General features: G+C 33.3%; 5 protein-coding genes across 8 annotated transcripts; 4 read left to right on the forward strand and 1 right to left on the reverse strand.

Moving 5' to 3' along the window:
• The first annotated feature begins 193 nt into the window (after nucleotides 1-193).
• On the forward strand, nucleotides 194-3,528 carry LOC103487845 (uncharacterized). Of its 2 annotated transcripts, XR_007819528.1 has the most exons (5): nucleotides 195-638; nucleotides 1,366-1,594; nucleotides 2,649-2,773; nucleotides 2,925-3,123; nucleotides 3,239-3,528. XR_007819528.1 is itself a non-coding variant. In XM_051082424.1 (4 exons), the coding sequence occupies exons 1-4, from the start codon at nucleotides 309-311 to the stop codon at nucleotides 3,006-3,008; spliced, it is 768 nt and encodes a 255-aa protein (XP_050938381.1). In that variant the 5' UTR covers nucleotides 194-308; the 3' UTR covers nucleotides 3,009-3,528. The 2 variants fall into 2 exon arrangements, 1 of the variants encoding a protein (XP_050938381.1); XM_051082424.1 differs by having other exon boundaries at nucleotides 194-638; nucleotides 2,925-3,528.
• On the forward strand, nucleotides 3,376-7,459 carry LOC103487846 (QWRF motif-containing protein 2). Of its 2 annotated transcripts, XM_051082422.1 has the most exons (7): nucleotides 3,376-3,525; nucleotides 4,445-5,862; nucleotides 5,998-6,117; nucleotides 6,259-6,375; nucleotides 6,464-6,553; nucleotides 6,827-6,934; nucleotides 7,023-7,459. In XM_051082422.1, exons 2-7 carry the CDS (start codon nucleotides 4,477-4,479, stop codon nucleotides 7,080-7,082), a joined length of 1,881 nt encoding a protein of 626 aa, XP_050938379.1. In that variant the 5' UTR covers nucleotides 3,376-3,525; nucleotides 4,445-4,476; the 3' UTR covers nucleotides 7,083-7,459. The 2 variants fall into 2 exon arrangements, with proteins under 2 accessions (XP_050938379.1, XP_050938378.1); XM_051082421.1 differs by lacking the exon at nucleotides 3,376-3,525 and having other exon boundaries at nucleotides 3,813-5,862.
• Nucleotides 7,460-7,655: 196 nt separating this feature from the next.
• LOC103488537 (zinc finger protein ZAT10-like) lies at nucleotides 7,656-8,866 on the reverse strand. The gene has a single exon (XM_008447335.3). It carries the CDS (start codon nucleotides 8,738-8,740, stop codon nucleotides 8,030-8,032), a length of 711 nt encoding a protein of 236 aa, XP_008445557.1. The 5' UTR covers nucleotides 8,741-8,866; the 3' UTR covers nucleotides 7,656-8,029.
• A 1,543-nt stretch (nucleotides 8,867-10,409) lies between these two features.
• Nucleotides 10,410-13,715, forward strand: LOC103487844 (adenine phosphoribosyltransferase 1, chloroplastic). Of its 2 annotated transcripts, none has more exons than XM_008446343.3 (7): nucleotides 10,410-10,690; nucleotides 10,995-11,102; nucleotides 11,264-11,374; nucleotides 11,469-11,561; nucleotides 12,196-12,345; nucleotides 13,086-13,144; nucleotides 13,281-13,715. In XM_008446343.3, the coding sequence occupies exons 1-7, from the start codon at nucleotides 10,483-10,485 to the stop codon at nucleotides 13,335-13,337; spliced, it is 786 nt and encodes a 261-aa protein (XP_008444565.2). In that variant the 5' UTR covers nucleotides 10,410-10,482; the 3' UTR covers nucleotides 13,338-13,715. The 2 variants fall into 2 exon arrangements, with proteins under 2 accessions (XP_008444565.2, XP_008444567.1); XM_008446345.3 differs by having other exon boundaries at nucleotides 10,650-10,784.
• Nucleotides 13,716-23,294: 9,579 nt separating this feature from the next.
• LOC103487843 (putative transcription factor bHLH086) lies at nucleotides 23,295-24,873 on the forward strand. The gene is made up of 5 exons (XM_008446341.3): nucleotides 23,295-23,875; nucleotides 23,975-24,187; nucleotides 24,345-24,410; nucleotides 24,508-24,573; nucleotides 24,689-24,873. Exons 1-5 carry the CDS (start codon nucleotides 23,342-23,344, stop codon nucleotides 24,785-24,787), a joined length of 978 nt encoding a protein of 325 aa, XP_008444563.1. The 5' UTR covers nucleotides 23,295-23,341; the 3' UTR covers nucleotides 24,788-24,873.
• Nucleotides 24,874-25,847: the final 974 nt, after the last annotated feature.

Consider the following 25,847-nt stretch of genomic DNA (forward strand, 5'->3'; position numbering starts at 1 on the left):
CTATATGTCGAAGAAAAATAACTTTTTTCTTTCAAATTGTGTTGTTTAGAAAATGAAGAAGATTAAGAAAATTTGATGAGTTTTGAAAGAACATAATATTAATTTGGGCCCGTAATTATTTAGGCCATAAAATAATTTGGGCCCGGCCCTTTTTCGAGGATATGGTTTGTGCCATTGTGAGCTTTAGACATGGATCCGGCAGCGCGCGAATACCTCGTTGATGGCTGACATCGAGTTCGTTTTCGCTCACTGAAGTTTGAACCCAAGCTCCCGAAATCACTGAATCTCCAAAAAGCTAGTGTAATTCAATGAATAGCTTACGTCGAACTTGTAGCTGGCTTCTGTTGCCTGTGGTTGCCAATATCAATATAAGCACCAAAGCTTCTGTATCTTCTAAGATTCAATGGAGGGCGTATTTCAGTTTCGGTTCATCTCCAATGAGATTCACAATCAGAGAAAGCAAAATTTCTTCCCCATCTTTCTCCACACCTACTCAGCATCGATTCTCTTCATCGTCTTCAGCGAAATCAGGGATTGGATTTGTTGGGTGGTACCTGAGGAAAGTTGACACTCACCCGTTCATCACTAAAAGTATCACTGCTTCGTTGATTTATGCGGCTGCTGACCTAACCTCTCAGGTAAAAGATGAATTTTATGTTTCTTTTCAATTCACTTTCATAATTTTTAGTCGTTTGGGAATTAAATGCACCGTTTGAGGTTTCATTTGTATATCTAAAGAAAGAAATTGAAACCCAAGTACAACCATTTCAATGTAGAAGCCAAATGGGTTGCTATTTATGTGCTCGGAATCTTGAGTGGTTGCATGTATTAATGCATATAACATTTTAGTACAGCTCAAGTTGCATTCAAACCAGAAGTTTGGTGCATTGACTGATTGACACTATTTAGTTCGACAAATAGACTACTTTAAACATCTTCTATGATTTATGTAATATATACTGTAGATTTTAAAGGATGGGCAGATGTCATTCATGCCCTCATCTGTTCAGCTGGTTTATTTTTTAGATGATTTATGTTGAAAATGTAGAATATGATATATCTCATTTGTTGCTCTGTGGTTCGCGGCACGTGTAAATTATGAACAAATCAAAAAAAATTTTAAAGTACGCTAGAGTATAGACTTTCTTCTCTAAAAGGATGACACAAAATGCCTCCTTTTTTGGGCTGTTTGTACTTCTGCTTAACCTAATTGATGAGTTTGGTTCAATTGTTCTATTTTTCATCAGTTTTTGCAATAAACCCGAAATTGACTTAACAACACCCATTGAAATTTACATTTCTTATACCCTCTTGTTCTGGTTAATTTTGTATTCTAATTGTGTTGTTTACATATAATTTTGTCAGACGATTACATTGTCATCTTCTGGCTCGTTTGACTTAATAAGGACAACACGGATGGCTGCTTACGGATTGTTGATATTGGGGCCATCACAGCATTTGTGGTTTAATTTTATGTCTACAATCTCTCCATCACGAGATTTGTTTTCAACTTTCAGGAAGATTTTCCTGGGCCAGGCTGTGTATGGACCTATTATAACCTCTGTTTTCTTCTCCTATAATGCATCTTTGCAAGGTAACTAGAAAGCGAAGTTTTAGAACTATTGATAATCTTTCAATGTCTAGTCATAGTTGGCGGGATTTGTTGATCACCACCTTTGACTTCTTCAACTTCATCATTAGATGGTTTGAACTTTGATGGAGTGTTCTATTGGATTTTTGGGTGTTTTTGAAGTGTGGATTAAGATAGGCTTTTAACTAAGTTTTAAATACAATTCAGGGCCTTGGTCTTTTGTGCAGAAATTAGCGTCTTATTACTATCAGTTGGTAGTGCTTTAGCCCCTCTGCGTTACTCAGCTTAAGTAGTATTTGTTACACTTTTCTTACTTTGGTTGGAGACTTTTGTTGACTGCCACATGGTTTCATCAAGCTCATAATTTTATTGAGAATGAAGTTCTATAATTTTATGGGGCCCCCTTTGAAGAATTAGGGGTAAGTGGGTTATTTATATTTGGTTCCGTTTTCCTAGAAGTTGGTTTCGGTGCCAATTTTCCATTTTCCAACGAGTATATTTGGTCAGAACCAATAGGTCCAACGCCAAGCAGACATATTAGTTGAAGAAATTTTGAAAACTGTTACAACAACCAACTTCATGGAAACTGGAACCAACCAAAACCAACCAAAATGAACCGACTGACTTACTTTTATTCTGGATGGAAAATTGTGAAATCAAGCTGACCAAACATGTGTTGCTTGGACGTTGGAAACTGAATATGTTTGGTCTTCTTTTTAGTTTTTTTTTCCAACTTCAGTTTTCCCAGCTCATGGAAACATTAATACGACGTGGGCCATGTAGATTTTTTAATTATCTGCTAATTTTGAGTCTTTTTTGCTGAAATCCCCTGTTGCAGTCATCATTTAGTCGTACGGGCTTTTACAGACTTAGAACCTTCCTTAAAATCAAACCACCATCCTCTCAAAGTATGTTCAGTGGATGATTTATGATTTTTGTCAAATAATCCATTTGGTTCTCATAATCCGTGAACAATATTATTTATAGTTGTAACACTATATTATACCACTCTTATCACATTCATGTACAGTTCTGAATGCATTATGTCCAAATTCAGGTGAAAGTGGCAGCGAGATTGCTGCTAGATTAAAGCGCGATTTGCTTCCAACATTGTTAAATGGAGTTTTGTTTTGGCCAGTCTGCGATTTTCTCACATACAAATTTATCCCCGTTCATCTACAGGTATGTACTCAGTACTCATTGCATACAGACATAATAAAGGAATGACGTATCAGAGATGAGATGCTGCACTGAATCTCTGATATGATCGCTTAACGTTGTTAATTATCAGCTCCTTTTGTAACTATTCGATTTTGGAACATTGATTTTGCAGCCATTGGCAAACAGTTCGTTTGCATATATTTGGACCATTTATCTGACATACATGGCAAGCTTAAAAGCAGTTGATATCAATTGAAGCAGTAGAAGATTTGAAGACGCTGCCCTTCTGTTTTCAGGAAACAGTTCTTTTATTCATCTTCTTAGGCAAAAAAACCCCTGTGAAGCAGTAGGCTTCTCTAGAACAGTGCTTGGTAAGTCCAACTCTTTTACTTGGCTGGATTTTCTTTAAACATGAATATGATTCAAATGTTTCATTTATGTGTTATGCCAAAAGATGTGTCTAAATGACTCAATCTGATTTTGTAGCTGAAAATGTGACGGCTCTTTTTGCACCAGCAATTACTCTTGGCAATTGATCTACATGTTACTTTAAATATGACTGCTCCTTTTATGTTACTTGTGAATGGCTCCTTATAATTCACATGCAACACTTTAATTTGGGTATGCTGCAAGAGAGGCCCTTCAATTCAAGGACTTCTCTTAACTCGCGTGACGGCCTAGCCTGCAGTGCATTTGCTGTTTCTTTGGTTATGTAATTTTAATGGCGATATGTCAGACTCATACAGAACCAGCAATGAATTTATATGTTCTTGGTACGTGATATTTATTCCTCAAAACATTTGAGCACAGTTTCTTTCGAGTCATATTTCTTGAAGCTTGTGGAGGGGTCAAAAATTTGATTCCTTCACTTCAACGACAATACGACCTGGGTTAACTAAATTTCTATACGTCCGTTAACTTTTAAGTAGATTCATATCGTGATTTTAAACTTTGTTGAGTTACTAAGTAGTTTTTCTTTTTTTTTTCCTTTGATAACATAATTGGGGGAAAATGGAGGTAGATAACATAAATTGAGATGCATTTATTCTGACTTTTTATGCATTTACTTAGTTTTACTTAATTTTAAAAAAACATTTGTTAATATAAGGCAATTAATCCATAAAATTAAAGTACACTAGAATTTGCCCTAAAAATAAAGGAAGATTTGTTAGATGCCATTTTTCACAACGTCTCTAGTTGGATAGAGATCGGGATCCACGTCGACCCACACTTCCAACGTTCACTAGACTCGGTCTCTTTTAAACGTCTTTCCGCATAACACGTCCTCACGCGCATTTTCTCATGGACCCACAAATTCTGACACGTGACAACCAAGCCACGCGAGTATTAAGCTCTCATACACTCGCGAGTAGTCATTAAACCTTCCTTCCCCCTCCTTTTTCAAAATTTAGGGTGGGTTTTTTTTAATAATATAAAAAGAACAGTGACGTCAATGACCGTTGTGCATTTCCTCCTCAACCTCATTTCCCTTCCCTGTATTTCTCCGGCCAAACTCCAACGGTCATTTTTTAGAAAACTCAATTACGTTTCAGAGCAGACATTCCGTTCCTCCGTTCAGATTCCTCTTGAATTTGTTGACATTACTTTCTACTTGCCGGGAAAAGTGGTGGTTTTCTTTTTTTTTTTTTTTTGTTCGGATTCATGTTGAGACGGTTTCCTGTGAAAAATTAGGGTTTCAAGACGGGGACTTTTGAACGGGAATAATGGTTGCTGCTGTTTCGACGACGTTGAATCCTAAAACCGTGGCTCAGTCTCAGGGAGCACCTCACTCTCAAAACTCTATGAGACCGCCTCTTTTACCTTCTGATCCCGACCATGGTGCCGCTGCACGACGGCCTAAATCTCGAGAAGTCACTTCTAGATACTTGTCATCTTCCTCTTCGTCTTCTTCTGCATCGGTTCTGAGACGATGCCCCTCCCCTTCGGTTTCTGGAACATCTACTTCGGCGACTGTTCTGACTCCGATGCCATCCTCGTTCAGGCGGTCGGAATCCGTGGAGAGGCCGCACAGAGGCAGTCCGCATCCTAATTCGTTGGATTTCAGATTTGGTCATGGTAATGGTCGGGGTGAGATGTCCGCAGCTCAGAAGCTGTTGTTCAATTCGACGCGAAGCCTATCGGTTTCTTTTCAAGGTGAATCGTTTCCGTTGCAGGTGAGTAAGTCAAAGCCTGCACCGACGCCTGGTGTTCGGAAGGGTACGCCTAGAGGTACTGGGGGCAGTGCCGGAGCCGATCAAACTGAGAATATGAAGCCAGTAGATCAGCAGCGGTGGCAGGGTAGTCACCGGCAGGCGAATTGTATGAGCAGGAGTTTGGATTGTGTGGATGATCGGAAGAAGGCCGCTGGTGTGTCTGGGAATGTAGTCAGAGCTCTGCAGAATTCGTTTGCCGAAGACAGATCTTCATTTGATGGAAGAGTTGGTTCTGATTCTGGAAAAGTAGAATTGGGGAAGGCGGTAGAGCCTCTTGCTGAAGGAATTTCGGCTAGTAGTTTAGACATTTCGTACGATTCTGATAGCGTATCTTGTATTAGTAATTCGGGAACGCAGGAGGGTGGTGCCGGAAAAGGACAGCGTGGCCCTCGAGTTGTTGTAGTACCGGCAAGAGTCTGGCAGGAGACTAACAATCGGTTGCGACGGCAACCAGAGCTGGGTTCCCCGTCATCTAAAAACACTGGAGCAAAAGCGTTACCTTCGAAAGTAAATATTTCCAAGAAGCATTCAATTGATAGTCAAGCATCATCTCCTCGCCAGGTTGCTAATAACAATATGGAGCAGTCGTCTCCGGTTCAAGTTTCAATTGGTCCTGCGTCCCCAAGTAAGCTTTTAGCATCATCCATATCCATATTATCACCTTCAAAAGGAAGTCCATCTCGTGTAAGATGCTCAGTGACAAATGGGTTTGGTAATAGCTGGGGCAGCACACCATCTACTTTGAGTTTTGCTAATGATGCTCGAAAGGCGAAAATGGGAGATAGCCGGATGGTTGATGCACATTCATTGAAGATGTTGTACAATAGGCTTTTACAGTGGCGTTTTCTGAATGCTAAAGCAGATATCACGTCTTCTGTCCAGCAATTGAATGCTGAGGTATGATTCGTCACTTTCTCCGCTTTAGTTTTTGAAAGTAGTTGTTGATCTTTTCCTTTCTAGTGGAAATTTGAATCAATCATTCGAGGAGTCCAAACTATTATACTTATATTGTTGAATCGTTTCTTTTGTCAGAGAAACCTCTTCAGTGCTTGGAATGGTATTTCAGAACTGCGTGAATCTGTTATAGCCAAAAGACACGAGTTGCAATCACTACAGCACCAACTAAAGCTGGCTTCTATCCTCAAGTCTCAAGTAAGATATGTGGCTGCTTCGTCTGCTTTCTTTCCCCACTCTCCTCTCTTTGTGTATCTTGTTATCTTGAAAACCACCTTAGGCTTGTATGGCTCTCTCATGTTATCACATATTTAGACTAATTGTAATTTACTAATGTAGATGACATGTTTGGACGAGTTGGATCTTCTGGATCAAGACTTTTCAAGCTCTCTTTCTGGTATTACTGAAGCTTTGGAAGCTAGAACCCTCCGCTTGCCAGTTGATGAAGGGGCTAAGGTGCGTGCCGTCTTCGTGTATGAATGTGTATCATCAAGTTTGTTTCCTCATTCTCTGTTTATTAATGCATTTATCTTTGTCATCACAGGTGGATGTCCAAGATGTCAAGGATGCTATTTGTTCAGCGGTTGATGTGATGCAAGCAATGACACCATCCCTAAGCTTATGGCTATCAAAGGTAACAATTCCTCCACGATCTGATGCTTGTTGCTTTTATATTCATCTTTGTCATTTATGTAGTCTAGTAGCTGGATTTTCCTTTTGCTATTGTCCTTTATAATTTAATTTTAGGATACAAATACTACAGTTTTACTCATGTATCAACAACAGTAAGCAGGACTGGTCTTTTAAGTTTTCTTCTGTTTAAACACTTGTCAATAATACCTTGAAATGAATCCATAGCTTAAACACGTACATGCTTAAAAAAAGCATCTCTTATTGATGATGATAGGTTGGAGATTTGAACTCTGCTGTATCAAAACTTGCTGATGTTAATGCAAATGAGCGTGCGTTGCTTGATCAGTGCAACGATCTGTTGTCTACAGTAGCATCCATGCAGGTATCATTTTGTGTATCCTCTTTCTCTCATTCTCTTATCTCTCTCTCCAGTTTTTCTTTCTCACACATGAAAAACCCTTTTTTATCAGGTAAAAGAATTCAGCTTGAGAACACACATATTGCAATTAGAACGCACACCAGCTCAATAGAGAAGCAGGACAAAGAACAGGTATCTGCCGACTGCACCATTAGACCTAAAGATGAAGCCAACAAATTGAACCCATTCTTTTTACTTGAATTCATGAAACAAAAAGAAATAAGAGATCCACTGACAGAGTCTGTCATAGAAGTTGTGATGAGAGTGTTCCATAAGCTGAAAAGTGGATCAAAATTTTCAACATTCATGTACTTCCATTCTTATAGAGAAGGCCAGGGCAAAATTTCTTGTAAATTTCTAATGATGTAGTTATCATTCATTGCTTTATTTTCCTCCCTGCCTTTTTTGGTCTCCAACTTTTGGTTTTTGTGAAAGAATAGGGAAATAGAGCTTGTGGTTGTGAGTATGAAAGCACCTTTTGACTGGTTATGCGTGTTGTTAAAGCATAGAACGCCTGTAGTTTTTGCATTCCAACCAAAACAAGTCAAATTCATACATTGTGATGATAATATAGAGAAGAAATTTAAAATTTTGCCACCTCTACCTCAGGTCCATTCTAGAAGGGTCGACTCTATATAAGTCGAGAAAATAATGATATGAAGTTCGATAAAATATTGAGAGCATATGTCTTAACAGTCAAGTGTAATTTACCAAATTCCAATAATCGCCCAATTGAGTTAGTTATGTTTCCTGCTACATTGAATAAGCCCACCCCCAACTCCAACTCACATGTAGGGTTTGGGGCTTGTCATGATGGGAATTCTGTTTCCACTTGCATAATTCAAGCATTGTGAGTGCAAAGAATCTTCCCAATTGGAAAAAAAGAAAAGAATTAATTGAATTTTTCTGTGATACAAAGTTCCAAACCGAACCATGTCTTTGTCTTCACCCTCTTTCTATATCCCAAAAATCACCTAAACTAATTTTATAAAAATAAAAATTCAACTAAATTATGAATTTTGATTCAACCCCTTTTTCCCAATCCGGGAAAGAATCGTTCTAATTCAGCGAGATCTCCGGTTCCGGTAGCCAGAGGAACCGAGGCTTCTTCGTCGGCAAAGGGCTTTCCACCTCCTCATCACCGGGGAAGAAGAGCTTTGGCGACAGAGCCGGCGACGCCGGGATGTTCAGGTCAAAGTTTCGGTGGCTATGACTAACTGTGTGGGTCGAACCTACTCCCTCCGACGATGTCAACGTCATCCCGCTGTAGCTCTGGTGATTCACGGCAGCGCTAGCACCGCCATCGTAGTGGCGGCGCTTGTGGCCACCCAAGGCCTGGCCAGTGGGGAACGACTTGTGACAAACATTACAGACATGAGCTTTTCCACTGGAGTTAGACGTGGTACCGGAGAGCGACGTGGACTGATCGTCGGCGGTGGTGGGTTTCCGGTGACTAGTTTTGTGACCACCTAGAGCTTGGTAAGAGGAAAATGCCTTATCGCAAAGGGGGCACTTGTAGACGGACTTGGTGGAGATGGTAGGCTCCGGCAGAGAACGAGGGCCGTTACCGCTGCCACCACCGCCGCGGGCGAGCATGATGAGACAGAGAGCAAGATACTCTTCTTCAGAGGGAGAATCATCGAAAGATGGGCGGCGGGAACGCTTGCGCTTGGCCCAGGGCTTGAGTGGCTGAAGGAAGGAGACTTCATCGAAGTGAAAGGTGGGAGGGGCGACGGCCATGGTTGGGGAATTGAGAGCTTGGAGAGCCATAGTTGAAGGAGAAGGTTGAGAATTCAGAGGAATTGGGAATTGGGAATTTGGAGAAGAAAGGAAAGGGAAGTGGGGAGTTTTATAGAGAGAGAAGAAGAAAGAAGAAGAATAAAAAAGGAAGGAAGTTGCGTGAGGAGTGATAGGAAGATGGAGGGCAAGATATAACAAGAGAGTGAGCACGTTTTGGTTCAAGGGATTGTCGGCGGCGGATCAAATTCGGTCAAACTATTAGGACGTGGCTGCGCTGACTTTTCAACCGCCTTACCACTTAATATTCCACTATATCTAATATACAACTAATATAACCCAAACTTCTACATTTGACTAGAAGGTCGTATTTTTTTTTAGTACTACTCAACTTCATATTCTTGAAAGCATCTCATACATACATTTTTCTTTGTACAAGGACAAGAAATTGAATAAGAGATTTACTTACACTTCAACTCTTGCATATGGTTACTTATAACTTCGACCATGTCAACAAAGTAATTTGTGATGGTTTAGAATGTACATTCATTGATATCACCTTTTGATTTTCTTTGTACAGTGAGGTTGGGATCATGGGAGATGGTTGAATCATAATTTAGAAGTCAAAGTATTGAAATTGAATTTTAGTCATAAATGGCAAAACGCGGTTTTTTTAATACTTTAGAACCTTTCACTCAACTTGGATCAGTTGCAAATATTAAATCAAAAAATAAAAATGAGAGGCTGCCTTCCACAATTTGGGAGTTTCTCTTACATTTTTTTTAGCTCTCCTCAAATATAACTACCAAGTGGCGGTGCCTCAACTGCATCATATAAATATATATATATTATCATTTCAACCTACCCCCAACTATACCTCCATATGTATTTGTCTAAGGGAGGAAGAAAAGAAATCATAATTAAGCAGTTGTAAAATCTTGTTTTGAAGAACTGTTTCAAATAACATTTTGGCATAATTTGTAAACATAACATTAGCCACTTAATTATCTTAAACATTTACACGTGAGGTGGAGGGAATTAAATATTAATTTTGATTGGTGAGTTAGAAGTATGTACCTAAACCATATTAAAGTTATGCAAACTATTTTGTCAATAAGGAGTTGAGAATTGAATAGTGACTACTGACTCCACATTTCTTGTGGACTTAATTAAGTATTGATGCCAATCCTTTCTTTCTCATCTCATCCATATATTTTATTTTATTTTATTTGTGTGTATATATTACCCACAAACCAAATACATAAAATACAAATTTAGGTTTTTCTAGTTTTGGTAGCATCTTCTTAGCTTTTATATAGTTTCATATACCAAACTTAACAAATCCATGCAAACAAACTTCGACATTAGTTTCCTCAAAATTAGGTTCGATATATCCACCATGCTTTAATAGGGTAGTTGAGTGTTGAGTTGGTCTTGGTTAGTCACCCATTATTCATAGGGTCGGTACGGTAAGTAAGAGTAATTGGATTTTTCAATCAAACCATTATCAAAGGTTTAGTAAATTTTTAAACTAATTCGAGCTCTGAAGAAGTACAAACCAACCATTGAACAGTATCGATTAAACCTTTGAAATTTAAAAAAAAGACTTTTATATGTATATATATAATAAAAAAATGATGCACTTTTTTATTGGTTAAAATTTCCACGTGGCATACATTGGAATGACCCGCAAAATTCATCGAACCAAATTGCTCTCCACAATTCTATTTTCTTCTTTATTGCGTTTTAGTTTGTAAATCAAATCAGAGCCGGCGATGAAAGCAGTCTTCAATCTCACTTCCTCACTTCCTCTTTCCCCCTCACCCTCCCACTACTACAGGACCACCGCGATCTTCACTCCTTCTCCTGATCTGTTTGCTTCTCCCTCAACAGCCGTCGGCGGCGCTTTCTCGTCTTGTCGTACACATTTCTTGACTCACTTTCCACAGCATCCATCTTCCTTCTCGCCTCTGCGATGCAATGGTAATTCGAATTCTCGATCGTCTCTTGTGTTAGTCAATATTCGTCGACGCAGGTCAAAATCGAATTCCTCTTTGTGGGAATTCAGGTAATTGGGGTAAGAATTTTATGTAATGGCGGGGCATTTTGGTCATTTGGGTTCTCTGTTGTGATTGTCAAACGCTCTTTCCTCCAACTTTTTGTACAATAAATAATAAATTAAACCTATGGTTGCTTTTCCGTATTGGCCGCTGCCCCTCCTCTCTTTTCTCTCTGGTTTTACCTTCGTGAAACTGTGTTGATCGACTGTCCGGCGGCTGTTTGGCAGTGAGGAAGACGGTGCCGGATCAAGAAATGGCGTCCACCGATAAACAAGACCCACGCATACCCAAAATCTCCAAGGCCATTCGAGTTATCCCGGATTTTCCTAAACCAGGTGCTCATCTTGTTCTCGATTCGTCATTTTTAGGCTGAGAGATCCATTTTTCCTGTCATGCTCATTTGGGTTTTGTTCGTGTGTGATGGGTATTGTTTGGTACTAAGTTTTGAGCTAAATAGATTTTCTTGTTCCTCTTCCTTTTTTTTTTTTTTTTGTAGGGATTTTGTTTCAGGATATTACAACTTTGCTTCTTGATACAAAGGCCTTTAAGGACACTATCGATTTGTTCGTGGAGAGGTACAGAGGGAAGGATATCTCTGTCGTCGCTGGTAAATTCTACCTTCAAAAGGATCATTTTCATCCGGGGGCGAAGTTTTTTTGTGGTTTAACTTTAACCATTGATTGATCTTTTTTCCTATGCAGGAATTGAGGCGAGGGGTTTCATTTTTGGCCCTCCGATAGCTCTGGCTATTGGTGCAAAATTCGTGCCCATGAGAAAACCCAAGAAGTTGCCCGGTACAACTTACCCTTCTGAATCTATGTCTACTTTCAGCTACCGATTCAAGCAAAATGTTTCTGCATGTGACAAAAACTCTACATGCATATGGTATCACGTTTGATGTTAGCTTTCTATGACCCCGATGGTAAATGAATGATCAATCCGAATGCTTTGGATGGTTAATCTCTTTCCAATGCAAGAAACTTCAAGTTTTAGTTAATGGTTGAAGTTATTTTTGCTATTTTGATCACCTTCGTTTGATGACCCTGTATTTTTTTTATTTTGTGAAAACTAAGCTTATAAACACTTCCTTTCACCTATGAGTTTCTTTGTTTTGTTATCTTTCTTTTAGGGTTGTTTTTAAAATCAAAGTCAAGTTTTTAGAACCAATAATAGTAGTTTTTGTTTGTGGATTTTGGCTGTGAATTGAAAACTTTCCTTAGGAAAGATGAAAACTCAGTAAAGAAATTGTGAGAAAGCAAGGACATATTTTCGAAAACTAAAAACTAAAAACAAATTAGTTATCAACCTAGGCCTTAGTAAACTGAATATTGGTATACTCTGGGCTATTGTCCATGATTCTTCCATCTTCGAATAGAAGTCAAATCACGATTCTATATCTTAATTGCATTCATTTGATGATTTTCACAGGTGAAGTCATTTCAGAAGAGTACTCTTTAGAGTATGGAACTGATAAAATTGAGATGCATGTGGGAGCTGTTGAAGCTGGAGAACGTGCTCTTGTGATAGATGATCTCATTGCAACTGGGGGAACCTTGTGTGCAGCTATAAGTCTACTTGGTAGGCTACTTTTAAAGCCAATGTTCTGTCTTTCTAGTGGATATATTACTTATTTGTTGAACATGAACTGGCCAGCTAAATAAAACGAGGAAGCACCTTGTTTTCACTTGGTATTTAGCACAATGACACTGCCTATCTTGTCTGTGATATTCAAAACTTGCTCAGTTCTAGGCCTCAGGTTATTCGTTGGTTCTGGTTAATTGTTATTATGAGTGATGTGATTGACCCCGGATTAGAAAAGTATTTACCTTAAGAAATAGGAAAGAGAAATGGTGTGAGCAAAATGAAGTAATGAGTTAGGAATAAAAGTTGTTATGTGGGCATGAGCGTTGCTTAGAGTTTTGCTGATTTGTGGGGCCCTTTATGATTCTGTTAGTTAGGAGGCAACAATCCTGTTATAGGCAGTGAGGGGATGGTGTAGTTTTTCATCTTTTGGCATGTCTGTTCTTCAGCTTTTACGGGCAGGGGAGATCTCAAGCTCCCTTGGCTTTTGCCAAAACCAAAATAGCGAATATGTAATTTCGGGAACTATCATGCTGCAGTTTCTGAACAAACTTTGCTCAGTTTCTTAACTTATGTTACTAAAGAATTTGCTGAGAAATGATAATTCTCTGTTGATTCAACCCTTTGTGGCTGCTCTGTGGATGGGATCCTTCTCTTTATAACTTTTCTTATTGAGCAATATTTTTTCATAATCTTGTGTTTGTTTATATTAATTGGTTTTGACCTGCATACGGCAGAGCGAGTTGGCGTTGAGGTGGTCGAGTGTGCATGTGTGATCGAGCTGGATGGATTAAAGGTATGCATTTGCGAAAAACTGAGAACAGATCAGAACCTTGTACTAGACTTTTGTCTAGTTTTATCATGTTTATGATGTGATTATGATTCTCATATTTGAAATGAACTTCTGCCATTTTTCCTTGGCATTTTATCAGGGCCGTGAACGATTGGGAGACAAACCTCTATTTGTTCTAGTTAATGCAGCGGGATGATCATATGCAATATGTCGTGTTTGGAAATGGTGGTACTAAGATTGTATGGCTGCTGGAAGTTGAAGTTTCAAAGTACTCCATAATTTTGAAGCGGAGAGTCTGGCTAGAAATAAAAGGGTTGGTATTGTTTTGAGAGTTGAAGAGGTTAAACAAAAGAAGAAGAAAAAAAGATCCGTGGAGACCGTATTTAGCTTTTGTTTAATCTGGTGGTAATATATTTGTTGTTTGTTAATTGGTCCTGCTGTCTCTTTTCTGCCTACCTGTTGAAGATTGGAAGGTGAGAGAGAAGTGGTTCACGTTAATTTTGAATATCTGCTGAAACTTCTTTAGTTTGCAGTTGAGTAGTTTTCATCGAATAAAAATGCCTATTCTCACCCATACCAAAGCAATATTCGGTTTTGTAAGTCTCCTTGTTTGTTCAATTAAATTATGCAAAATGCTCATAATGGATGGAGGTAATTTCTACTTTATTTTCTCAAATACTTCTAATACTTACTCTTTCAGGAACAAACATTTCATCATTAATTATTTTTATACATAAATAATGGTTTAGAGGCCTAGGTCATAATAATAATTTTATTATAATTGTTTCTTTAAACTAATGAAATCCAAGCAAGTACTTGTTTATTTACCATTTACATATTTTAAATATTTTTTTAGTACCAAATATTATTTATTGCATTTTGGGTTCAATCATCAATATTAATTGTCCCCATCATTTCAATTATCCAGTCTAACATCGAAGATTTTCATTTTAATGAAGTTTGTTTCGTATCTGTTATAGATTTTTTTGTTAAACTTATGAATGAAAAATTTCTGTCTTGTATTGTGTTGCTTAGTGAACAAATTTAAACATATATGAAAGAAGGAATACGATGGCATTTAGATTTAGATTTGTTCGTAGGCAAACTAAAAATTAAGTATTTGCAAATTCATTACAAATAAATTACCTTTTAATAGGAAAAGAACTAATTTATTTATTTATGTAAAACCATAAATGCCATGGGCTTGCTTCATATTGAACAATGTTTTTTAGGTATACAAAATCAAACAAACCGTCCAACATGGAATTAATATTTATTATATAACTTTCATCCATTATATCATAACAAACACAATTATTAATGGAATAATTAATTTAGGTCTGTGATTAACAATTAATACAATTTTTAAAAGTTAAGAGTTCTCTTTATACAACTTTCTTCCATGCCCATATCATTTTTTAATTAATCCGACAACTTGACGTTATTATAAATAAATTATCCTAAAATATTTTTAAATGACATAGAACACTAATTTATATTATATCACATTTGAAAAAAAATATATATATGTAAAATAGTCCAATCCCTGACCAATTTACAATTCGATTATAATTAAAATGTAAATTAATGCACCCTTAGCGTTGTTTGTTATTATTATTATTATTATTTTGAAATTTCGTGGCTTTAATTAATAAATAATTTTTAAATAAGAAAACTACAACATTGCAACTTTAAAAAAAAAAATCAAGAAATATATTTGGGTTTTGAAACTCCATGCATGAGGAATGCACTTTGTAAATTAATTGGGATTCTTTAATTTTATATATATCTGTCACTTGGGGTTTAATAAATTTTTATTTCTTTTTCATACTTCAATGGAAAAATTACAAGAATTGGCAGTTTCTTTTTCTATTATTATTATTATTATTATTATTATTTTAAATTTGATTTTATAAATGTTAGATTCCAGATTTTATTCTTTCGTATATACGAATTGGATTTCTATTTTTCTCCCTTTAAAACATAAAACAAAACATAAATTCCACTATTAAAAAGATGTAATTTGACAACGGTTGAAGGTGGACAATATATAATATCGAATATAAACATAGTTCTATTATTAATTAAGAAGTCAAATGTTCGAACCTCTTTCTTTTAAAATCTTTTTGTCAAAAAATTGAAATAAATACATGAGTAATTTATGTATATGAATATTATGGTACATTAATTTGCATATTAATGAATATTATGTCAATTATAAATTTTTAATTGAAACAAATCATTACTAATAGTTATAAATTGATATTATGTATATACACTTCAAAATTTTTATAATGGATGAAATATTGTTACATGACTTAATAATATAACGTTCTTCATTTTAACATATAATATATCTTGTACCAAATCGTTCATAATTTTTCTTCTTCAATTTTCTTTCACAGTTTTTTTATTATCTGTTGTGGTCAGGATAGTTTAATTATTCCTATAAAATGGTAAGAAAAAAAATTTACACACCTTTTTTTCTAAAGAAAAAAATATTTTAAACTTTTGAAGCTCTATCTACTATTTAGATTAACCTAAAACGTTGTTGAATATTTGAGAGCCATGTGGCCCTTTAAAAATTAAAACAATCTTCCTTCGTTAATATTATATTTTGAAGAAAAATAATAATTATTGTTATTATTATAATATATATATATATATATATATATATATATATAAAATTGGTTGATTTAAAAAATAATCTATTTTATTTTTAAATAATGACATAGTTGGCTTTTGAAAACTCGCTACAAAATTTAATTTTCTAAATATAACATGTATAATAATATATATTTCTCGTACGTTTTTTGGTATATGTTATCGTTTCTTCAAATAATGGAATAAATCTAATTTTCTATACTCACGAACTTTCATTTTAGGCGCATTCATTTCATTTTTTAACTATCTCGTATTAAATTTATGACAAAGAATAGAATAATGAATTGATAAAATTTATTTTGATTTAAGACTCTTTATCGAATCAACTTTTTCATATCATTCTAGATAAGGGTACATGTTGTATTACCTTTAGTTAGTTTATTAGATTTGTTGTTGAGAAATATACCACTTGGATCTTAAGAAAGATCTCTTTAACATTAAAATTTAAGATCAACAAAATGTTAATTGTAGGGAGGTGTATGGTAGTAGAGAAGTTCGTATATTTTTATTATAAACATTTTTGCTTAATCTCTATATGAAAAATAATGTAGATAAATAATAGGATAGTTGCAAGTTACACTCCTACAACTTAAACAATCTATCAATCAAATCTTTAAGCTGATTTTGTAGAATTATTTTGTTAGATTGTGCTATTAACTCTAAATCAAGTTGGTACAAATTGCATCCGTAGCAAGTTCTATGAACCCAATCATGGAAAATTTAATATATATAGAAGATTATGTTTTATTTTAGAAAAAACAAGAAAAAAAAAAAAAAAAGAAAACACAAGGTAGAGTGCTTCCAATGAGGTAAGCAATTAATGATATAGGGATATTATTTGTAGATATTAAATGTATATATGTGTATATATATAGTATGATTTTCAATTTTTAGGGAAAAATATGACATATATACAAAATATATATATAAAAATAGGAAAGTTGCTTATGCATGGGCAATATTCAATTGTATGGGAATGGTTTTGGATTGGATCTTACTATGACTTGGTACTAAAAAAGATTAAACAAACCCACGTTTGTTTTGAAGAAAATATATGAATATATAACATCAAATAAAAATCGACATTATTAAGGAAATTAAATATCTTATACGAAGCAATGTTGTTCATAGCAAATTTTGTTCCCCCCTACATCATTTGATTCTTGGGCAGGTTGTATATGATTTTGTGTTGGAGAAAAGACTTAGCTTGTATAAAATTATGTTATTAAATTTTCAACTAATAATAAAATGAGTATGCATAATAAATAGATTTATAATATATATGATATATTGATATTATGTAACACAGTTGTGAGGTTAGAACTTAAACAGAAAAATTATTGGCACATTTTTCCATTGAATTATATGCTTAAATTAACACTAATATTTGTAAACTATGTGAAGCATAATATGCGATGATGTAGAGATTTTAACGTCTACCATTTTAATCGATCAGATATATATCTAATGTCTTGATCTAACTAATTTAAAATATGTACAAAATTCCTTATAAATATTAGTGTGGATTTTTTTTTTGGAATTTTTATTTTCAACTTAGTCGACATGTTTAGAAAATATCAAAAACTTTTGAGAATAGTGCTCTTTCTATTTTTTAAGAAAAAAACTTAAGTTCTTAACAAATGAAAGAATAATTCAACCATCAAACATAAATCCTTGAGGAATAAGACAAAGGTAGGAAAGAACTTTGCAAAAAGAAGAGACAAATGTGAATTCGACCAAAGTCCCACATCCCTTAGATGGGGATGATCTTGGGTATATAAGTGAGGACAACTATCTTCATTGATATAAGGTCTTTTAGGATGATACCAAAAACAAAGTCATGAGGGTGTATGTCCAAAGTGAGCAATATCATACCATTGTAGAAATATTCAGGGGTTGTCCTAACAACAAAAACTAAGTTTTTGGAAGAAGAAGAAAAATATATATATGGACGTAGTTTTGTGTTATCCTCTCTAGAATTATTTTAGAAATTAGAAAAATTTACAAAAGAACCAACAGTCCCTCCACAATAAATAATGCTAAGATAAATTAGAATTTCTAGATTCAATTCAAAAGCTTAACGAGTTCAATTAAATTCAATTCCACCTCTCTCGAAGAGATTCTCTGCCTATTCTAACAAATTAGGATATATTTTAAATAATTAATAATACACTAATCTATAAAATGTTAATGTGGTAGGCGTAAAATAGATTAATTTTGATACAATTGACACGTAATGTAATAAACACTTAGACAAGCAATTACGCATATCGACTTTATGTTTTATAACATTTTATTTATGGTCCATAAAAATGAGTATATAGTATGAAAATAATCCTTAATAAGTTGAGCTAATGTATATGCTATTATAACCAAGTTTGATTTAAAAGAAGTTTAAACGAAAAGTTATGTATAAATAAACAGAAATTTTAAGATAAGTAAATTCACCAACAAAATATAAGTTTTAGATTCCTTTTAACTTGGTGTTACACAATCCTTAGAAAAGGTGTAAATTAAAATGGAGTAAAATAATAATGTATGAATTATTTTGTCCCTTCCAAATTTGTAGATTACGGATATGATATAGAAAATACAATATCTAATTTCTTTTTCTCTTTCAATGATTATGAATTTTCACATTAATATAAAATTAGCATAAATGGGCCAAGGGGAATAACACGTGGAATTGTCTAAAGAATGAGAATCCCAATTGGACAAAAAAATTCCAATCAATCACACGTGGATCATTCCCAAGACGCCACTCCCACGTACGCATATTAAATTAAAAGAAAATTAAGAAAAATCAATTCATTTTGGAATGTCTTTGGTGAGCAGAAAATTCCAGAAAAATACAAAAGAAAATTAAATTTTTTATTTGTTCCTTTAATTTCTTTCTTCTTCTTCTTTTTTTTCTTTTCTTTTTTTCCAAATAAGTGATCGTGGACGTGCAGGCAGCCAATAGGAATCGTCCGATCCAAGTTGGCAAGAATAAAATCGGATTCTAAACCTTCATCATCATCATCATCTTCTTCTTCTTCTTCTTCTTCTTCCTTTTATCATTTTAAAATTTTAGGTTAAGAAATAATATCGGGAAGGCGTGGGTTTGGTTTGAAAGGTCGTGCAACGGGCGGTGTGATTCCCGAACATAAAACAAAAATGGTGGTCCGACTCGAGTCAGACCAAACCGGCAGACGCGGCGGAATCTGCGGCTGAGAAGAGTGCCCCCCTTTTGAATTATGTACCTGTGTCCCTACTGTTAAATTTCGATTATGTCTATATATATATATGTGTGTGTGTGTGTATTCTATCCTTGATGAAATAATATTGTCGGTAAAGTAATTAAGTGTGTGTCTTGAACAATAAATATGCCACATTTTATGTTTCCATCTGTTAACAGAAGGGTGAATTAGTTGAATTCTTTATTTGAGATTATTTTTTAGGAGACTTTTGAAGGTTTAATATTTTTCATTTGACTTGCTTCTTACAATATAATATATCAGCACATTTGATTTGACTCCATGGTTAAGTTAAATTTATATAAATTACTCAAATTAATTCCCATTCCATAACTATTCATTTTATTTATGAAAAGAAAATCTTTTGTATTTATTGGATTTATGTATCTGATTTCATCTTGGAACTTTTGGGTAAGAAGAATAAAACTTCAATCCAAAAAACTCAAATGGAAGTAAAATTAAACAAAACCAATTCAACCAAAATATTTATTATTTCGGTTAGTTTTTTTTTGCTATATTTTGATTTTGACCCGAACCTCCTACATACATTTCAATATATATAATCTCCATTCACAATTTAAAATAATACTCACTTACCAAAAGTCGACGTGAACAACAATAGTTTGTGTTTTTAATGTAAAGAAATGGTTTATTACAACCCTAAGTCAATTCATTTTTTCTTTATCATACTAATAACAATAATAAATATTTTTCTTTCATAAATTTAAACCCCACAAAACTTGTCGAACGTAGGGCAACTGTAATTTAGACAATATTCAAAATGTGTGGCTTCAATAAACAAACTACATTCAACTCAATATATATATAATAAATAAAAAAAGTAAACATAAATTACATGGGTTGTTTATGTATTGAAACACTGCTTTTGACTTTAGAAGCCAAACAACATGATGTACTCTATGCATATTGAAACTCACTAGATCAGTAACTAAATTATCTTAGTCTAATGAATTTAATTAATTGTATTTAGCTGCTGTCTTAGTCAATTAGAGTGGATAATATTGCATATAGTTTAAGTGCTGTCGGCTTCAAATCTTAGGTTTTTATATTACCATTACAGCTGGATCTCTTTTGATCTATTTATATAATCTATTCATGTTATGCAAACATTAACATTAATATATATCATTGTATTCACAATAGAGGAAATTAAATTAACGATAGTACTATTCTATATAAAAGTATAGAGAGCAAAGAGTATGCTTCATATATATATATATATATATATATATATATATATATTATATATCAATTAGGATTGAAATTAAATTGAGAATGAATAATGGAAATATAAATGAATTAATTACAAGGTGGAAAAACTATATAGATAAATTTGAAGGAGCTAATTGGTCAAGCCGACATTAAGAAAATTAAGTTTTACATTATGGGGAAAATAAATAAATAAACAAACAAAACCACCGCAAGAAACACGCCCATTAATTCAGTTAAGTTATTGCTAAGTTGTTGAGTTGAATTAATTACACATGTTGAAATATTGGTCCAAAGATATTTTTGTTTTTATACTTTTAATGTTATGTTCTCATACTCCACTATATGTACATATCTTAATAATTTGAGTTTTTTTGTGCTTGAAGGGGAATTATACTATAAACTTTACTATTGTTTTATAACATTTATATTTATGTACTCATCTTATACCCATCTTAGCTAACCTATGTAAAATAGAATATAAGATAAAGTTTTGGACCAAACTCAGATGTAAACCGATTAATTTCTTTTTATCATTTTTTTCAATTGAAAATATTTATATACCAAAATAGTTATGAAAGGAGTCATGTAATGTAATTAATTGATAAAATAAATTGTTTAGTGTGAATGTAGAAAAGATGTTACACATTGATTATTTTATTTGTCACTCATAAATATCACATCCCAAGTGTTAAAAAATAAGTTAGAAAGAATGAAAGAAAGAAAAAAAAAAAAAAACAGAAATAATTTAGACAAAAAGCGATTTTAACGGTAATTTGTCCGAGTTTATAAGAAAGTGAGACTCCCCACGATGTGGCTGACCTTTTAAATTCTTTTTTTTTTCTTTTTTCTTCTAATATTATTAAATTCCTGTTTTTAATATTGTTTATCCCAAAAAAAAAAAACAAAATTAATTGATATATATATATATATATATATATATATATGTATGTATGTATGTAAGTTTGTTGTTATATATAATTAAAATGAAAGACAGCCCACGTTCATACATTTTTCTTAGAATATACAAAACACACATAAGTCTAACCCTTTGCCTTTCCGCAGAAACCAAACGCCCTAATTCTCATTTTCTTATACCTATTTTATGAATCCTATTTTCATCTCTATCTCTTCCTTTCCTTCAACTACCAAAAACAAATTTGTCTTTTTCCTTTTCACTCATCAAAATCTCTGCTTCCACAAACAAAACCAAAATTACATTCCTACCTCCTATCAACATTTCCTAACTATTTTTTCTTTTTTAAGTTACTAATGCTTTTTACATCTTTTTTTTTTTTTTTTAATCTTTCATCAACGTAACATAAGTATTTCATAATTAATTAACTTTCGCCTCAAATTATATAATTCAATAAATTTCTTTATCTTATAATTTTGAAAATAATCATGTTCATGTTACTTTTAAACCGTAAAAACTAAACACATGATTGACGTACGTATTTTATTTTATAAATAACAAATGAAGAATAATATCAAATATGGTTTTAGTTTTCTTTACTTAAAATGTAAAATGTGAAAAGGAAGGAATTTATTTATTTTAGAATTTGAAAACTCTTATGGTGAGGAGTGAAGAGAAAATATTTTATTTTATATTTTAAAAAAATCATAAAAAGTGATTTTTAAAGTATTGAATTAAACACGTAAAATAAAGAAAATTATATCCTTACTTTTAAAGTGAATAATACAAGTATTATGTTGATTTAGTTATGCTCCTTTTGAACTTAAAAGACACGTTTGATTACATTTAATTGATTCTTTTATGGAATATAAATAGTTTTTTTTCTTATTTTCTTTTTTGTTTTTTTGCAATTACTCTTATTAAGAACCATACTAAGACACTAATTAATTTAATTATATGAACAAGCATAGTGAGGGGTACGAGGGAGAATGGAAAGATATCCTCTCGAATAATTATGTCCCATAACCTTATCGGATTAAAATAAAAAAAAAAAAAAAACAAATGATTCTAATCTCATGAGGAGGATATTTACACAAAAATTATTATATATTTTTGCTTCCCATTGAAAATACAGTGATTTTAAATTCTTCTCTCTTGTAATGCAAACCATGACCGAATAAAACAAAATTGGAGTCTCATTTAGAACAAACAAAATATATGACGAGAGAAAGTAGCAACAAAATGCAAAATGACAAAAAATAATAATAATAATAAAAAAAAAAACAACAACAAAGGACAAAGGACAAAAAAGAAATAAAAGGAGAAATAAAAAAAATGAAAAACCTAAGCCTAAAGTGCGAACAACTCTAATCGAAAAGCTAAAGCATCAAAATTAAGTCGGTTTAGTTGAAGTCGTCCTAAATCACCAAATAAGTTATAGCTTAACTAAAGTTCAATGATTAAAAATCTACAACTTAATAGCAACACCTATACTAACGTTGTGGATATTGCACGTCCTAAGTAGTTGAGAAATAAGGAATATTTTTTAGGGTTTAGCCAAAATATAGATGGTAAATGACTAATTTCAACAATAAGTTGTGTTTGATATATATTTAAAGGAGATTGATTTATTGGTTAGGGACTTGAAACAAACTCTATATGATAGTTAATTTTTCACATATAATTTAAGAAAGATACCAAATTTATTTAAGTGAGGGAAAGATGTGTTTAGAGTCTAAGTATTAGGGTTATGATAATGATAGAAGTCAGAAGAAGTATAATTGAAAAGGAAAAACTATTGATTAATACTTAATAATTGTAATTTTCTAAATTATCAAACTCATTATTGCATGAAGCTTTGGCCCCATCTATGAGTTGGAGTCTGCTTTCTTATGAGGGGCCCCCACATTGGACTCTTTTTTTTCAATCCAATCCATCATAAAATTCCACAAACATAGAATTAAAGCTTAAACAATTACTTAATCAATCATTAAACAAATTCTCTTTTAACTCAAATTTTATATTTTTCACATTGCCCATCTCATCGTTGGGTATAAATATCCCATTCATCTTAAAACCTCTCTCAATTTCAAGCAACCCCCAAACACACACACAACACAACACAAAACCTTTGATTTTTCTTCCATAATAAAAATGGAGGCTTTGGGAGTTTTTTCCGATGGGGAATGGGAATCTTTCGCCGCCATGTTCTCATCGGAAGAGATAAATCAGACCCATATACCGATGACTAATTGTTGTTCGAGTGAGCTTCATCAATTGCCCAACAATGGCGGCAGCAGCAGCAGCTGGTTCTATTCATTGGATGCTTTTGTTCCTAATTTGCAGAGTTATTGTAAACAGGACATTAGGAGTTGTTCTAGTGCTTCGGTTTTGATTCCGAATTCGAGTGATTTTTTTATGCCAATTGATGAGAGGAATTTTGGGTCCGAGTTTTTTTCTGATGTTTTAATCGAGGAAGTCGATAATGCTCTCGCCGTCGATGCCGAAGGGGATGATTCCGGCATGGGGAGATTAATAGAGAATAATGTATCACAAAGTAACCACCCGCCACCGTCGCCGCTTCTAGATTCAGCAGGTGCCGGAAACAAACCAATTGCATTGAAAAGGAAAGTCAATAATGGAGATATTTCTGATAATCAGAAGAAGAAAACTCGAATCACCTCACATGTAAGCTTACAAAAGTTTTAACATTAAAACCGCTTTTGTGATTTTCAAATTCACTTGGAGAAAATTAAAGGAATTTGAATATATAACATTAAAATGCAGGGGCAGAGAAAGAAGAAAACAGAGGATAAGAGGAGAGGAGAAAGTGCAGAGGAAGAAGGACAAAGCTCCATTAGTTATAATTCAGATCAGGAAGAGAATGGTTCCGAGGAGGCCAACGGCGGCGGCTCAGGCGCCACCTCCGACGGTGGCATCAACAGAAAAAGCAGAGCAAGCCGAGGGTCGGCCACCGATCCCCAAAGCCTCTACGCCAGAGTAAGTCTCTTTCTTCTTCTTCTTCTTCTTCTTCTTCTTCTTCTTCTTCTTCTTCTTCTTCTTCTTCTTCTTCTTCTTCTTCTTCTTCTTCTTCTCTTTTCTATATATATATTGTTATGTTCCAAATTACTGACAGATTATGATCTTTGGTTCGCAGAAACGAAGAGAAAGAATCAATGAGAGATTGAGAATATTACAGAAACTTGTTCCAAATGGAACCAAGGTCAGAATCAGAACTCCCGATCTTATTTTATCTTTTCATCATTCAATGGGAAATTATATATATATTATATTAATTTGAAAGAATTTGATGGAGGCAGGTTGATATCAGTACCATGCTTGAAGAAGCAGTTCATTATGTCAAGTTTTTGCAGCTCCAAATCAAGGTAACACAAACCAAATGCTACATAAGTTTTTGAATTGTTTGAGATATACATATGAAAATGATAAAGAAAGGAAATTTACTAAAATAAAATGGGATTTGTGTTTAATTTTGTGCAGTTACTGAGCTCAGATGAGATGTGGATGTTTGCTCCTTTGGCTTACAATGGAATGGACATTGGCCTTCAACATAACCTCTCTCCATTTCTATCTCACTGAGACACAATTTTTATTTCCCTGTTTTTTACCCCCTTGTGATCTTATATATTAGCTCATTATAATTAAGCCATATTTAGATATTTTAATCCCAAGTTTAATAAAATTATAATCATGAGGAGAATCCTCTCACACAATCATTCACAATCTTCCACTTTTTTTTCTTTTTTTTTTTTTTTTAATTTCTAAAAACTTTTATAAATATAATATCCACGGAATGTAATTAATATTTATTACAAATCTTGATTTTGAGTAGTAAATTACTAATTTACGTACGTTTCTAATCCATTGTCATCTTCTTTAATCAAAGTAAATATAATTTAATGGAAAAAGAAAAGTAAGGTTTAAATCTTCTACCCAATTAGAACTCGATCATATATATATATATATATATGATCCTTCAAGTTTTAATTAACATTTTAGACTTTTTTAGATCCAAATATTTCTTCATCAAAAAGTTAGATGTAATTTATGTTTGAAATACCTACTGATTTGAAAGTAAATACCTAAATTTATTGAACTTTATTGTTAATCATGGATGGTGACATCATATATCTTATTCATCATTATGGTGGGAAAATAAAATAAATATGTTGTGTTTTTATTTTCTAAAACCAATTCTACTTCTGGGAGGAAAAAAAAAACTTAAAATTACCCCTAAATTTTCTTGATTGTATTGAATTTTATCCTAAATTTTCTTAATTTCATGAAATTGCACTTAAAGACAGATAAGGGTTGAAATTATAACCTTAAACTTGAATTAAGTGTTCATATATGAGATTTTGTAGAAAATAAAAGAAAATGTTCCCTTACATTTTCAATGATCTATAAAAACCAATATGATATAAAATTGACAATAATCTCAAAGAAGAAACATCAGTTCTAATTGTTTTATTCAAATTTGTAATTTTGGGTAAACTTGTTTAATTGTTAAAATTTAAATTTATCGAACTCTTTGCGTAAAATTTGTAAATATGATGACAGTTTAGGGATAAAAGTTGACATTTCCCTCAAGTTTTTGTCTAATTATTTATAGCTTTTGGATTAAATAGTTTCATTGAAT

This window comes from Cucumis melo, chromosome 3 (genome assembly GCF_025177605.1).
Source record: "Cucumis melo cultivar AY chromosome 3, USDA_Cmelo_AY_1.0, whole genome shotgun sequence".
Lineage (NCBI taxonomy): Eukaryota > Viridiplantae > Streptophyta > Magnoliopsida > Cucurbitales > Cucurbitaceae > Cucumis > Cucumis melo.